A 17,003-nucleotide genomic window follows, 5' to 3' on the forward strand; every position below is an offset into this window, starting at 1 on the left:
GATTCCTCTCTGAAGAAGCGATTAGTCTTTCCGCTCGCAAATTTCGCCATGTAAATAGCGAATCCGCATGGTGCAAGCACAACTGGCTTTTAAAGGGAATGGGAGATGAGACTCTTATTGGTTTATTGCACGTTACGCCCAAAACACACCCATGACTCTATTTACCCATTTGGACCATGCATCTGGCGTGCCAATGTTTTTTTCCATTAAACTAGCAAAAGTGGATTCGGACACGCCCTAAGTGCACCTGCGCCATGCGCTCAGTTCGTAAAAATAGAGCCCATATAGTGAAAGTTTGGTTTGTTGTCCAAAATGGATGAACTCATGCACAAGACTCATTGTGAATATAGTCATGGGTGAGATTTCGCAATATAGCACCTCTCATACCTTAAATAAGAAATATCTGCACTATATATGCGGAGGTGATGGACACACTGCAGAGAGGCAAGAACTTCAAAAAATACTGCGAAAAACAGACGCAGGGCATGTCGAGGAGACAGCAGACTGCAGAAAGACAGGGGAAACAGAGACACAAGAGACAACATAGAGACTCCAGAGGGACATTCAGCCTGGACCAATAATACATGCAAACAGGGTTAATGTCACACAGAGAATGATTAGTACTCTGTGCTTATGGGAAACACTGACCTTTTAGAGAAAGTGAGAGAAAGAGGGAAAGAGAAAGAGTGTGTGTGGAACTCTGAAGTCAGTCAATGACAGCTGGGATTCCTTTGAACAGCTCAGATTTAAGAGTCAGCAAATATGTGAGTCTCTGTGTCCAATGTATGTCTAGAGGGTTGAGTTACACCACATCTCTTTTGCTGGGTGGGGAAGGGTGCGTGTGTTTAGGGTATTTGCCCTAGTGTGCTGTTGCTGTTTGTTGTGCCACGTTGCAAACCTCCCAACCTTCAAATGAGTAGTTTCCCCAAAAAACAAAATTCTGTCATCAGTTACTCACCGTCATGACGTTCCAAACCAATACGAGTTTCTTTGAACATATAATGAGATGTTAGGCACTGGGCAAAATGTTTATTCAATTTTAAGTAAAAGAGGACATACTTATGGAATCTTGTTTCCATAACAAGAATTGAGATTTTTTGTGTCACAATTCTGACTTTTTTTCCCCTCCCAATTACGAGTTTACATCTCGTATTTCTGAATTGTGGTCAGAATTGTGGAATATAAACTCACAAAAAACACAATTATCTTAATTTTTTTTATTCCGTGGCGGGAACAAGCTTCCTCACATACTGCAGGTATATCTAAAAAAAGTTATGTATCAGAAAAAGAAGAAAAAAAGCCTCATCAAATTTTAAATGACACGTGTATGTTCAAAGTCTTTTGAAGCAATATAATAACTTTGTGTGATGAACAGACCAATATGAAAGTTGTTATTTGCTGAAAATCCACAATACAAGTCTCATTTGTCATATATACTCAAACTTGTCATTGTGTGTGCAGTTTTCATTTCGATTTTAGTTTAGGATTTAGTAATTTTGTTGTGTTCTTTTGTCGTTTTTAATATTAAATTTTTTTATATTAATATATTATTTACTTTCATTTATAATTATTTCAGTAATTTCAGTATATATATTTTTTACTTCAACCTAAACTTTACTTCAGTTAGTTGCCAAGACAATATTTTTTAAATAAATTTTTATGTATTAATCTCATTTTTTTATTTTATTTTATTTTATTTCAGCTTTATTATTATTAACATGATTTTCAATCGTTTTAGTTAACATGATAATAGATATTAATTTTGAAATTAAATCAGATTACATTTAACAAATTTTATTAAATAATTCGATTTTTTAAAGATAACACTCACTTAATCTATATTTGCATGCACAATTAAATATACAATATCTGCTGATAACTGTTATAATATCATTGTGTATTTTAGTAAATTTATGATAAAACTGGTACTTTTTTGTCAAATTTGAAGCTTGACACCCCTTTTACTGTCATTGGATGGAAAAGAGCATAAGCATTCAGCCCTAACATCCCCTTTTGTTTTCTAAGAATGAAAGAAAGTCATATGGGTTTGGAATTAAGTGGTGGTTTTCATTTCTGGGTGAACTACCCCTTTAACCAGATCTATACTTAAATCCTAATCCACTTTTCAACGTCGGCTGCCCTCAGCGACATTTTATAATCCTAAGTTTACGTTCCTACTCAGGCTTCAGAAAACACGGGGCGTGAGACACTAAGGAAGTCAGAGTCTGTGTTTTTATGTGTGCGAGGAGAGAGTTATGCAAGTTCATTGGTCATTAACAGTTTCTTCACCTCCAAAAGCCTCTCTACACTCCTCCAAATCTAAACACGCACAACTATTACCTTCATAAATCCCTGCTCTTTCTGCCACAAACTCCCCTTTCAAAAACAAATGTTCTCTCTCACTGTCACACACACGCAGACACGGCCACGGTTCACTGGCTCTGTGCACAGTCTTCCGTGTATCTTTTTGTCTGAGGGCTGCCAGGCTTTGTTTTGTGAAGAGAAATAACAAAAAGCGACCCCCTATTCCCTGACCCGCACCGCCTCTCGGCCGCTCTAAACCCCTCACACACATTCCACACAGTGCCCGGGTCAAAGGCCACGGCAAGCACAATAACAAGTTAAAAAGGAAAGGGACGGACCGGGTGAAGTTCATTCACATCTCAAATCCAGCTCGGGAGAGAAAAAGGGATAGAGAGAGAGAGAGAGAGAGAGAGAGTTTGAGGAAAAAAATGCGCTTTAGGGACTGTATTCTTTGTCTAAGTGAGCCGAGAGATACTAATCGCATGTATATGAGGAGAATTCACCTGACCTTTGGAGTTCAGCATCTACAGCAATGGCATCAGCAAAAGCTGATTGTGAGGCTGAGCGTATAGAATACACAGCAGCCTGGTTCTGGAACTATTTTTCAACATTGACCATATCAACCACTATCAAGTTTCATTATGTTGATCTGAAGAAAATTTGAAAAAGACCATGGTACAAGATTATTTACTTAACAGGGAACAGATGCAAATTATCCAACCACATTTTACCAAGATGTGGGTATATGACATCATGCAAACATGGCAACATTCAAACAACACAAAATTATCTTCTCTCATCATCACACACCACACTGTTCACCCCGAATTTTTTTTTTTGGTGATCAGTTACATCTATTTTTTTAAGTTAAGTAATTTAAAGTTTAAGTGAGCAGGCAGACTTTTATTTTGTACTCTTACACTTTAATTGCTTTTAACTTGAAATAGTTTAGCGAATTCATATATATAAACAGTTTAGCGAATTCATACATATAAACAATCATGTAATCTCAACTGAAATATTTGTTGACTAGTTTTAATTAGCTAATTCAATAAATGCTACCTTGCTAATTGGTAACAATGTTTTGATAGCATTAGCATAGCAATTGCTGAATGAGTACAGCACTTTTAACATATATCTGTTCTTAAAGGGTTAGTTCACCCAAAAATGAAAATTCTGTCATTAATTACTCACCTTCATGTCGTTCGACACCCGTCAGACCTCCGTTCATATTCGGAACACAAATGAAGATATTTTTGTTGAAAGCTGATGGCTGAGAAAGGCTTCAGATAGGCCTCCATTGGCATTCAGTACATTTACACTCACAAGACCCATAAAAGGCACTTAAAACGTCGTTACAAAGTCCATCTCACCACAGTGGCTCTACAATAATTTTACGAAGCGACGACAATAGTTTTTGTGCGCAAAAAAAAATCTAAATAACGACTTTATTCAACCTCTTCTTGTCTTCCGAGTATGCCTCCACGACGCATGCGCGAGAATATGACGTAGCGCCGGCGTTCGGGAATCCATGAAATGCACACTTTAGTCCCATTTTGAGCTCTACGCCGAGACCTAAAGCACGATCAATGTAGAATTCAACAGCTTAGATACGCGCGTCTTCCTCTGCTTGTAAACAAATCGCTTCTGGGTCATGTGTCCGAACGCCGGATCTGCGTCATATTCTCACGCATGCGTCGTGGAGGCCTACATGGAAGACAAGAAAAAGTTGGATAAAGGCGTTATTTTGATTTTTTTTTGCGCACAAAAACTATTGTCGTAGCATCGTAAAATTATTGTAGAGTCACTGTGGTGAGATGGACTTTGTAACGACGTTTTAAGTGCCTTTTATGGGTCTTGTGAGTGTAAATGTACTGAATGCCAATGGAGGCCTATCTGAAGCCTTTCTCAGCCATCAGCTTTCAACAAAAATATCTTCATTTGTGTTCCGAAGATGAACGGAGGTCTTACGGGTGTCGAACGACATGAGGGTGAGTAATTAATGACAGAATATTCATTTTTGGGTGAACTAACCCTTTAACCTAAGCTCATGCTCCACTCGTCACCATGATGGTAATGCTACAAAAAACCAACATAACAGAAACTCTTCTAAACTAGCATAACAAAACATTAAACACTACTAAATCTCCCACTTTAAGTGACATTGTTCATGTCTTTCCACTGAAACACTAATTGAATTATTACATGAGACATGATACATTACAGTAAGCTGTACTTTGTCTTTCAACATACCTTCTGATGTTTATCCATATTCATTTGGTGCTATAGCTAGTGATAAAGAGAAAGAATGGTTTACGTGCCGCTTGAACACTACAGCGATCTGTCATGTCACATTAAAGAGCGGCAATATGGTATTTATTGTTTGAATTTTTATAATAAAATTGACAGATTTGAAAGCTGAGACTTTGTTTCATATCAAAAGTTGCCTATGTCTTGTCCCTGAGAGACTATATGAATCCATTATAAAGCGAATCACTTGGAAGTTTTCACAATTCACAAATTATTACATAACTGCACTTGTATAAAACAAAGTCAGTATATAATTAATTCTAGTGTCCTAGCGGTTAAAGGTGCTTGTCTTATACATTTTGTTCAGAGTACTTACAATATCCCAAATGTTTCCAACAATTTGTAAATCCTGAGAAATTGCTATTTTAACCAAGGAACCGGGACGTGTGAGGGAGTCGCCTGTCGATTGCGTCATATCTGCGTTACCCTCGTTTTACGGTTTTATTCTGCAGAAATGCTTTATTCTCACTGCAGTGTGAACAAATGTCATTGCAGCCGCCGAGTGAACGCACGGAGTAATGTCATAACATCATTTTCAACACTCTCAGATGTATCTAATATAATAAACAGAGCTGCGTTACCTCATCCCCATGATCGGAAAACCGGAAGTGGCGCCCTGTGTCATAATAAAAGTCCCACCACTCTTTGCTTTAACAATCGCTCCAGCGGCCTTGCTCAGCTCCACAACACTCGGTCCTGCTCTGCTTCATACTACAGTAACGTTAATAATCGCATCCATGAAAATGGTTTCTAAGTCCTATCCCGATTCTTTTCCAACGCTGTGAGGTGAAGACCACATGTCCCAAGATTCTGCGCTCAAACGGGGCGTCATCAAACTACGCCTTTGTTTTGAACAGGCGACCTCTAGTGGACGGAAAAGGTCCATAGTGCAGCTTTAACACTTGTGCATGACCAACCTGAGTTTTAAACTGCCCTAAGTCAGATCTGATCATACCATCCTCATTTGTGACAGACTTGTATGTGACAAAGTGGAACACTTCAAATCAAAATGGCGGCTTTGCTCCCCGTTACCAAGGTATGGCCTCATAGAATTAACATTCATTCAATAATCAACAATGTGACCTAAATGGTTCAAACTAACTATGTTCTGTTTCTATTATGTGGACTGTGGACATACTATAGGTGACAAATCTGGTCAAGTTTGAAAAATGTTAAATTAGTGTACAATTTACCATGTTTTGAACATGTCTCCTCTGAAGACTTGTCTTGATCTTGTAATTTAAAGAGACAGTTCACTTTTATTTTGAGGTAAATGGTGTTGTGGACACAGGTAAATCATCTTGTTTAAATTGTTATTTTTGATCTAGTGTACATATTTTATCAGTAATGTTTTTTTTTTCTCCTATTTTTTCTGAACTGTTAATATTACTTACGGTAACTAGCCTGCAATACTCACCACAAATCTTTTTGCTGCAATTCTCATTTCCATGCTAACAGCAACTTCTCTACTTTACTGGGAATTCAGCACTAGGATTTTAAAGTTGAAATTACACGGACTGGTGGCTTTACAGCATATATCATCATCTAACAACCTCTAAGTGCTCTTTGTAGGTCTGTTTTGAAAAGTTTTTTTTTTTTTTTACGTTAAATCAATTTCTCTATGGAGACTTCAAATAGGATTTTTACCTCTGGAAGCAGTCTGTTGTGCTCTATTGTCTGTATTGTGTGTGAGGGCACAATTGTGAGGGCACTTGTGTGAGAGACAGTGTGTTGTTGAAATGAGTGTGTGGGAGAAAGTAAGATAATTAAAAGCTGTTGTGGTCTCTGCACAGAGCGTGTCTCTAGAGGAAGATGCTAATCTTTACAAGTGTGTGTGTGTGTGTGTGTGTGTGTGTGTGTGTGTGTGTGTGTGTGTGTGTGACCTGTGTCTCTTAGGGAGGATGTCTGTTCTGATGGAATGCTGACCTAGAAACCAGAGCATGGATAATCCTGACAAGATCACAAATCTCATTCTGTCACCCAAAGAGATGATGTGTGTGAGTGTATTTGCAGTTGTGTGGGATGGTAATGAAAATTAAATTGTATTACTCTGTTCCAAAATGAGCTTCTATGGGGACAGCATAGTTACACTCCTGACAGGAATGCTCTGCCAAAATGTACGTAATTTAGTTATGCTGCTTTGTATAATGTCCTTGTAAAATATTCCTAAAATTGTCCTTTCTTCTAAAGCAGCACTGTATGTCTTTTTGTGATGAAGGCAATCCCAGAATGCACTATGGCAAGCTCAGTGGCAATTCAGATGATGTTGATTATAAAAAACATGATTAAATTCAATACTTAAAAGCACAAGCATAGTTAAAATATCCATCTGAAAAATATTGAACATTGAAAAACGTTGGTCCCTAGAACGTTCTTGGAATATATACAGTATCTAAAAAAAATTTTTTTATATTATTTTTTAAATAAAACATTCACATTAAGGGTTTTGAGATTGTTCTGGGAGCATTACATGTACAATATGTAAGATTTTTGCATTCAAATATCCAAAAACCACTAGCAGATGTAAGCACAGGTGAGCCCATCTGCTGGGAATTTCTGCCTGACGCACCTCCGCCGGTGCCACAGATATTTTATATTTTTATATTTTGTTCACTTGTGTACTTACATTATCCCAAATGTTTCTAACAATGTTTAAATCCAAAGAAATTTGCAATTTTAACCAGTGTAACGTCCCTGCTCATTGTGTCGCCTGTCAATGGTTCCTCGGTTTCTGCTTCTACTGCTGTAGAAACCATGGCAACACATTGAGTCTCATGAAAACATTTTGTTTCGCACAGCTATCATGGGCCACAATTATTATGTGGTTCTGTCACCAAAGATAACTCCAAGAAACGATAAATCAAATGATCCAATAAGAGTTTTGGACAAGAGGAGAAATAAAGCAAGGATCAATATCAGTGTGGCATTTCCTAACATTGTTTAACAAGTCTAATGAAAAAGTCTATGGCAGTGTAATTAAATACAGTATGATAAATAGTAATTCAGCCTTTTTGCAAATGCTGTGTTGAAATACTTTTAGTATGATTGTTAGAACATTTAGAACTGCTCTGTGTTACGTCACCATTTAATTTGACAAATAAAGTGACATGTATAAGTTGTAATTTAGCATTAAAATTGTTAGTTGCGGCTAATTCATTAGAATTAAATAAAATCATGTGATCAAACATAATGGCTATAAAACTTTATTTAAATTCCTCATACATAAAAATGATTTGTGAGTCTCGTCGGATTGATTTCAATTGGCAGTGGAGGTGAAGCCGACAACTCCCATCATTCCCTGCTCCTTCTTCAAGCTACGCCTTTGTTATTGTTTTGAATAAGCGACCTCTAGCGGCGAAAATTACAGGCTGTGCTTTTAAGCGGTTCCCAACAAAAATAACCAAGTGAGATACACAAGTACACGTTCTATGTTTGCTGAGTAAACATTTACTATTCTACTACTATTTCTATGCTTATGAGTAGGCCTATTGTGCTATTAGCTTAGCATCATGCTATTGTCAAATGCTTTTTTACTCTTGAAATCAATTGTGAATCAATTTTTTGGGAATGTTTGCCAATAAAAATAATCAAATGAGAACAAAATTAATTTGAACAGGTAAATGTGGCTTCTTTTATTTGTGTGCGCCATATATTTATATGCTTTTAGGCTAAGTATTGTGCTATTAACATGTTAACACCAAGTTCTATTGAAATACACTGCAAATCCAGTGTTTGAGAACACTGTTCTGTTAACATCAATAAAACCATATTTGAACATTAATGGAACGTTCTGCTTGCCCTGTAAAAATGTACCATTGTGTGTGCGCTGTGTATTTCTATGTATTTTGAGTATTGAATACAGAAGATTGATATTACAGTAGCTTAGCAACATGCTATGGTCAAGCACTTTTGAAAAGACATTTGCGAGTGTCTATTTACTGGGATCTTAAAGGGACATGGTGGTGGAAAAAATGAGATGGGATGAAAAATAATAAGTTAATGCTTTTGAGTTCTCTTGCAGATGTTTTGAGTTCCAGGAAACTTTTCATTCCCTCGCAAACCTTTTGAGTCTCTTGTGAGCGGTTCTGCGTTCGCTCACAAAGTTTCTCGGGGGAGAGCGCAAAAGTACAGAAATATTTTTTCCAACACCATGTCTCTTTAGGGGCTCTTTAGTTATTTGTGTGGTGCGCAAAGTTGCTGCATCCATGTAGAGCATTCCAAAATCACTCACTTGGTAATGAGGTTTCATCACGGTTAGAATGTTGCCTTAAAAAGCAGTTGCATGTAGTCTGCCAGGAAACTTACTAGATTTAGGATCAGAGCTTGTGTGTTTGTGTTGCAAAATCAAACGCTATTGCCCAGTATATCGTGAACTCACTTGGTAATGAGGTTTCATCAGGGTTAGAATGTTGCCTTAAAAAGCAAAGTTGGTGCGCAAAGTTGCTGCATCCATGTACAGCATTCCAAAATCACTCACTTGGTAATGAGGTTTCATCACGGTTAGAATGTTGCCTATGTAGTCTGCTAGGAAACTTACTAGATTTAGGATCAGAGCTTATGTGTTTGTGTTGCAAAATCACCCATTATTGCCCAGTATCATAAACAATATTAAGTGTGCATGGTGTGTATACGATGCATTGATGGTACACAGATGGTGTGAAATCTGTTCATGTGATTTAAAAAAAAAGAGAGAAGGAGATACTCCCAGCATGTGTCAGAATATCAATAAAACGTTACAGCAATGTGTGTGTGTGTTGACAGTATTGCAAATGTAGATAGGGAGCCTAGTGTGTAACATTCAAGTTAGTGATTAAAGTAAGATCAGTTCCATGTACGGGTCAATAAACAGAAGAATTTGAAGGGCGCACACCATACATGCAAACAAAAATATTCAATAGGCTACTAACCTCTAGCAAACCCCCTTTAATTCACCGGCCAGCTCTCCACACACACAAACAGACGAATGAAAACAAACACGGGTGCACACAGTTACGCTATCTATGAGGCCCAGACGGACCTTCTCCCCTCGGGCGGCCATTAGCAGAGCGAAGGTGAGTTTTTCAGTAGAAAAGGAGTACACTATGATACGACCTGTCAATCACGCGCACTGCCTCAGAGGAGTATGGGAATTTTATTTTGCATTTAAATTTGACTATAATGTCATACTGTGCGGGTAATGCTTAAATAACGCAGGGGTTTTGGGCCAAAGTGTCTGTCGGTGGAGACGGATACAGCTATTGAATAAATCAAAGGAATACGTTTAATCTCCGGGTGAATGAACTGAAAGAAAATGACTATTTAACCGATAAAATGTAACAATATCTTGAATCGAAGCATGTGTCCGTCTGTCTTAACAGCTTTATCTCTGACAGTCTGTCAATGGCCTGCTGGTGTGGATAGTATTGGGCTGAAAAACAACTCTATTAGACTCTGCCAGAATCCGTTTCAAGAACAAACAAACGCCCAAACGCAGCAGCCGTCGGTCCTTACGACTGTACTGTGAAGGGTCATGTGGGGTTTTGGTAGTGAGGGGTTTTTACAGCGCCTGTCAAAGTGCCAATTTGATTTAGTGCCCTGACTTGACGGGGGCAACACATCAAACAATGACATAGAGAGATGAACCAAGAAGGAACTTAAAAGAAGACAGAATGAACAAAACCAGGAGGGGAAGGGAGTGATCGTGCCATTAAAATGCCAGTGATGTCATCCAGCACTTATTATGAGCCAGCAGTAAACCGTATCGACTCAATGGACAAACAGTAACAACAGTAGTGGAATGTGGGAAGATATTATGAGATCAAGTAATAAGGGAAATCTAACTAATGTCTATAATCTATAAGTATAATGTCAAAAACGGCATGAAACAACAAAAAGTGTTAAAATTCGATTTGAGACCATACTAAAGGTGAATGATAGCCATGATAAACCAGCTCAGAGGCAACTTTTCAGTTTTTATCTGTGGGTTTTACTGCATGGAATGTAATCTTTATTTGATAGAGTGTCTGGGTTTCAAAGAGAGAGAAAAGGGAGGAAAAGAAAAAAGAGAGAGGTCTGGTAAAGGAACAGGTGCACCAAACTGTTTTTCCCAATATCTTATCTCAACATCTTTTAAACATTTATTTAACATTGCCTCAATGCTTTTATAACATCTCAACAAGGCCAAACATCAAGTCACGTCCAGTCCAACTGGACTTCTAAAACACTGAAAAAGTCCTCTTGCCTACTGAAATCAGCATTGTTTATAGAAATAAACTTAGTTAGAAACAGTCTTTATCAGACTTCACTTCCAAGGCATCTCAAATGATGGTATTAAGTTAGTATGACAATGTTTCAATGCAAACAAATACATCTAACAGCCATTATTAAACGACTATGTAAAATACTGAATCCGAGTTTGGTGTCCTTGAGTGGTCACTATTGGATTTTTTAGGTTAGTATTGAAATGCTTTGGGTGGCTTATATGGTCAACATTAATCAGGCCAGACGGCTTGCTTTTGCTTAACAAAGAAGCTGGACAAAGAGAAAAAAAATCCTGCCTAACCTGTGGCCTGGCTAGGAAGTGCTTTATGTCTTAGGATTCAGGCAGTAGAGGATATCACATAATGCTGGTGTAAAAGAGAATTTATACATTGAAAAAGACACTAAAATAAGTATGAGTAAGCTTGACAATGGTTCCTCCAGGCACGCTGGAGGCAGTAGTAGGAAATGCACCCCTATCTAATACCACAATAATAGACTTCTGTATGAAAACTGATTTAAATAAATGACTGGCTGAATCCGAAATCGCCATCTATACCCTCAAATAGGGCATTACTTGAGGGGACGGCCATTTGTAGTGGTGTCCGAAAACCATAGTGGATGTTATCGAGTGCACTCATTCTATCCGATGTGTAGAGTATAGACCCGATGTACACTCAACGGCTGTCAGAATTCACACACTCGTTTTCATTCACTTCTTCAAGTGAACTGTATTAGTGGACTAACGTAGGGAATAGGGATTGAGGGTTTATGGGGCGATTTCGGATTCAGCCACAGTCTCAGTGAATAGTTATACATCAAATATTTGCAGACTTCGTAAAAAAACTTCAACCCATTCAAAAATTAAGTACTGATTTCACAGACATAATGCAAAAAAACTCACAAATGCAGAATAAAGCTGTTTTTAGAGATTTAATTTACTTGCTAATAAGCGTCTTAAATAAAACTAAATCTTTTTTTTGATATTATGTCTTTAGTGATGTTAACTAAACACAATGTAATCCAGCCCGATCTCACAGCAATTCGTACATATTTTACTGAGTGAGGTTGTAGAAATGAATAAGATTTTTGCTAAATCGTATGTATTTTATGAGTTGGCTAATTCGTATGAATGACCTCCCCTTAACCACGCCCCTAAACCTACACGTCACTGTGGTTTAGACTAATCGTAAAAAATTTGTACGAGTGAGGTCGTACAAATTAGTACGAATTAGCCACCTCGTAAAATACGTACGAATTGGTCGTGAGATAGCGTTGTGTAGGCTGATTCCCAAACAAATAACTGAATGTTCTCCTATTAGAGAATAAAAAAAGACACTTAGTGAAAAATTATTTTCATTATTTTCATCTTAAGGCTTGTGGGACTTAAATAAGGTTATTTCCTGACTTAATAGGACACACATTTTTGTAATTGGTCGTATTTAAAAAAAAAAAAAAAGAATGTTAAAAAATAGGAAATCTTACCACATTTTTGACACGTTTAGTCTTTTTATTTAATACATAGTTAGGACTAATTATTGGACTGCATTTATGCCACCATTAAAAGTCTGTGAAAAGTCTAACTCCATTTAGAATCAGACTGATGAGGACAGTAAATGCAATAAAAATCACCCCCCCCCCCCACCCCAAATATATTTTCCTCAGAAGTACTAAGAGAATCGTCAATGGAACTGTTAAGGGGAACCAGAACCACACATGTAAAAACTTGTACGTCTCCCATCACTAGTTACCATAGCCACGAGTAGGGTAGTTCCTTCATTTAGACTATTCTCATTTGCTCTATCTACAAATGAAACAACACTGTGAAAAGCAACGAAATGTGAAGTACAAAAACATGAAAGAAAAAAAAAATCCCATTACCGAATGATAAAGGTGTCATTTCTGGTATTTAGCCATTTGACGGCAAGAAATCCAATAAATCAGCACAGACAAAGAAGTCTGAACCAGGAAGCTCAGGTCAGCCCCGGCCTGTAACATACAGTCTCTTCTTACATCTCCTGATGATGTCACGTCTCTTCCAGTGAAATAACTCGGGTGAACTGTGGACCTGAAGCCTCAAGCTGGCACAGGGTGATAATGTCAGAGATGGTTTGGAGACATCACCCGAAATGTGATAATGAGAGTCGAGACGAGATTGTAACCAAGCAACGGGTATGTGTAACACTCAATAGGATGTAGAGAGTTAATTTAGACGCACAGTTGCGTTGTCCGTCTTAGTCCTGCTGTTTTCAGCCTGAATCACAATCACAAAGCCTTGAAACACTTACAAATGCACAGCTGGAGTCCATCTGCAGGGGTTAACACGTGAAAACACTAACTGCTGTAATGTGAATGTGCGTGTTAAGTGTGTATAAGTTTGGCATTGTGTGTCTTCGGTAAGTAAGCAGTTTATCATGGCATACACAGTACTTCAAAAGCCCGGGCAGAAAGCGAGAAGCCCTTAAATCATCATGAGTGACGGACTCCCGCGCAGTGCTGAGGGGTTTTTCTTCGACTGCTTAACTTTGACCTCCAACCTCTTGGAAATCTCAACAGAGTCTCCATCTGAACTAGTCGATCATCCGTCTACACCTCCTCCACATGCGATTCCTGCTCCTCACATAAAAATGTTTAAAAAACCTCAAAAACAAACAACCGGGCACTGAGGAGTTGTTATAGGAAGCTGATGAAGTGGAAGGAATAAAAAAATGCTTCTTTGATGCTCAATAAATAAATCAGATGGAGGTCCGAGTTCAGAAAAGACAAACATTTACAATCGGATGAAACGAGAAAAGGAAAATAAAGGGGGTGAATTCACTAAACGGTTGCGCTACTTTTGCATGCGGGACACTCTGCGTCTCGTTCACTAAATCATCCACAATCCAGTTTAACAAGCTGCAATCTGCGCTGCAATAGCATTTCAAATAATTTTTTGAGTCCCTTTTCAGCGCAAACATACTTCCTTTTTTATGCAAATTAACCTTATAGTACAATGCGGGAAATATTATGTAATAGACCCTGCCGACTACGCCAAAAAAAGTTAGATCAAAAGCGCAAGGAATATTGGATCCAGTGTCTTCAACAGATCCCGTCAGATGAAATGTTTTGTGTGGTATCAAAAACGGTCAAAAAATATTTAAAAGAGATTTTATATATTTTCTAGTGAAAATGTCAGCAGTAATTCATTCAAATCATGGCGAAATGGGAACATATGGAGTTTGAAAACATTTGTGGCATTTTAAAAAGTCTTAGCGATGCTGTACAGTCCCTGTAAAGTATGGCTAGTATGCTAGGCTGCAACTCAGACATCAAGATGGGAAACTGCGGTGTGGAAATAGATCTTCTGGGCATGTTTGCTTTAGTGAATGGGGCGCTGAAACAATGCAGACAGCATGTGCAAATAAACCACGCAATCAATGCAACGCAATGCAATTAGTGGATTTCCCCCCAGAGTGTAAAAATGCATTAAGTATTTATATTATTTATACAGGTATTTTTCTTCTAAAAGTATGAATCACTCTCTACTGTTTGGTTTTGAGGATAAGCACAATTATTCAATTCCAACCATCGGACGTATAAACTCGTCTCAAACAGGCATGTGACGTACATTCACTTGCACCTGAGCACATATGAAATCCGTGATACGCCCGCCTCATGTCGCACACAGAGACACACACGTGTAAATAAAAGCAAACACGCTGCTATGACATAAAAGCTGTATTTACCGCTTTTCTAGACGGTACGATCAACTCAACTTCAGGTCCAAGTTCTAGTAACGCGTATAGGCTGTTACAGATAAAGTCACTTGAACACAGCGAACGCGTGTGAGGTATGGTAAAGTCAGGGTGGGTTGTCTTTGTGTTCGCTGATCTCATACTTTATAGTAAATATTGGCTGGACTCTGAGGGGGCATCTCTTGAACGATGTAGACGGGGTGTCCGTAATCGCCGCTGACTTTTTCGTAATGGGGGCAGTATGCAGAGTCAGAGGTCCGCAGGGGAATGATGATATCACTGGGCTCGGAGCCGTTATTGTTGCCCCCGCCAGCCCCAGTTGCCGGCCCGCAGGAGCTGCCCCTCTTTGGGGTAAGAGAGGACAGTGTAAGGGCAGGGTGGTGAGTTTCAGAGTGCTTGGCTTTCCGTCGGCGGTAACACACCACGGCGATCACTACAGCGATCAGGAGGACGAAAGCTCCCCCTGCACCACCAGCGATTAGGGCGATGTTAGAGACTGATACGGCGCCACTGTCTTCCCTCTCATCGGCCTCACCACCATCACCCCCTTTAGATCCACTTTCTGTATCTGCAATAGAAAAGAGCAGATAAATCAATGCTTACATGGACCAGACATCCACGTGCTGGACTTTAGAAGCTCACATCCTATTTGGCTTTATCTTCTACGACAAACATCCTGATAATATTTAGATTAGATTAGATTTAATCCATAACTAGCTTTGATTTCAGCCAGCCTGAGTTCAAAAATACTTCATGTTTGGCTTCAACACCACTGGTCCCTCAAATGTTTACCTTATGGAGATCAACCAGTGCAGTCTAAGCCTCCAAGAAATTAAAAATAGCAATTCAAAGAACACGAGACAGTGCGCTAACATGACAACATATGCATATGTAGATGGTAGCAAGGTTAATACATAAATGCAGTTGAAAGCAGACCTCATTGGGATTTTCACTAGAGCTGCAACTAACGATTATTTTTTCTGTCGACTAATCTAACGATTATTTTTTCGATTAGTCGACTAATCTAACGATTATTTTTTCCGGATTAATTTTGTGATTCTTTTTTACTGATTATTGTATTTCAAAGAGGGTAGTGAATTTGTATATTATTTTAACATGAAATCAATGAATGATGAAAATATTAATTGTATTTCAGGTAGGGTAGTGTACATAGTATGCCATTTTATAATTAAATATATGGACACAAGAAGCATTTTAAACATCATGTATAATGATACTATTCATCATAAAATGTATACAGACTAGGCCTAATTAGGAAAAGTTGTTTACTATAGTAGTTGAGTATGATTTACTTATTGATTTGTGTCAATAGTAAACGAAAATGCACTTGTATTTATCTGCAAAAGGTTCACATACAGGAGCTTTCAGCATAGTTTTAATGTATAACTAGTCGTCTATTTTGAAGATATATGTGCATAAACAACGACTAAAGCTGCCAGAAGTTTTTGCCCAAATTTCAAAGACATATTTAAATGATTAAAGCTAGAGGCATATCTTAACTTTAATGTTACTTTAGTCATTTAAACTACCTATATACAGCATGTTATTATGCATATGTGTTTGGGACAGAGGGGAACCAGGTCGCATTTACAGCAGATATATGCAGCCCATAATAAATAAAAGCACGAGACGTACTGGGGTCGGAGAAGAACACCGGAAAATGTGACCGTCTGTTGCAATACACGCGCCACGGTTCAGCTGCGCGAGAGAACACTGGCAGCAGGGTTGCCAGGTTTACACAACAAAACCCACCCATTCGTTACTCAAAACTAGCCCAAAACAAGCCCAATCGCGTTTCGGGGAGGTTCTCCAGTAAACATTGCGTTCGGGGGGTTAAATATGTGGGGTTTTTTGCAGGGCTGCCTGCTAAAATTCTCATTCCCGGGGATAAATATCACATAATTGGGATCGCTTCAACCCGCGGACATGAGACCCAGCCCGCGGCAACAGTGTAGAAGTAGCCCAATTCCGCGGAAAAAAACGCGGACTTGGCAACACTCACTGGCAGTGTGAAAACTCCCGCTCTCCACGCGCACAGCTTCTGCTCTGCCACCGCGCGCAGTGTGAAACCGGCGTTACAGAGCAAACAAAGCACAGTTTTATTCGGCTTCTGTTTAAAGTACTCCCAAACTTTTGAATGTCGTGGTCTGGCTTTATATGATAAATGATCATTTTCACTATGCCCGGGAGCAGAAGCTGCCATTATTCTAGATCTTCTGTTCTGATCTAGAACGTAAATAATGTGCCGCCGACGCGTCGACGCATTTCACGCACGTCGACGTATTTTCGTAGTCGACGTCGTCGATGTCGTCGATGACGTCGACGCGTCGTTGCAGCCCTAATTTTCACCATTAAAAATGTTTACGTGACATCTTTCTGATCCCACTTTGCTCCATG

General features: G+C 38.7%; 1 protein-coding gene across 2 annotated transcripts in view; it reads right to left on the bottom strand.

Moving 5' to 3' along the window:
* Window positions 1–9,567: 9,567 nt before the first annotated feature.
* efnb3a (ephrin-B3a) overlaps window positions 9,568–17,003 on the bottom strand; it is a 61,444-nt gene continuing 54,008 nt past the window's right edge. For both annotated transcript variants that reach the window (XM_079803780.1, XM_079803779.1), the window contains one exon: window positions 9,568–15,153. In XM_079803780.1, the coding sequence (XP_079659906.1) occupies window positions 14,723–15,153 (431 nt within the window). In that variant the 3' untranslated portion in view covers window positions 9,568–14,722. The remainder of the gene's footprint in view (window positions 15,154–17,003) is intronic.

The sequence above is a fragment of the Gobio gobio genome (assembly GCF_949357685.1).
Source record: "Gobio gobio genome assembly, chromosome: 22".
NCBI classification, from domain to species: Eukaryota; Metazoa; Chordata; class Actinopteri; order Cypriniformes; family Gobionidae; genus Gobio; species Gobio gobio.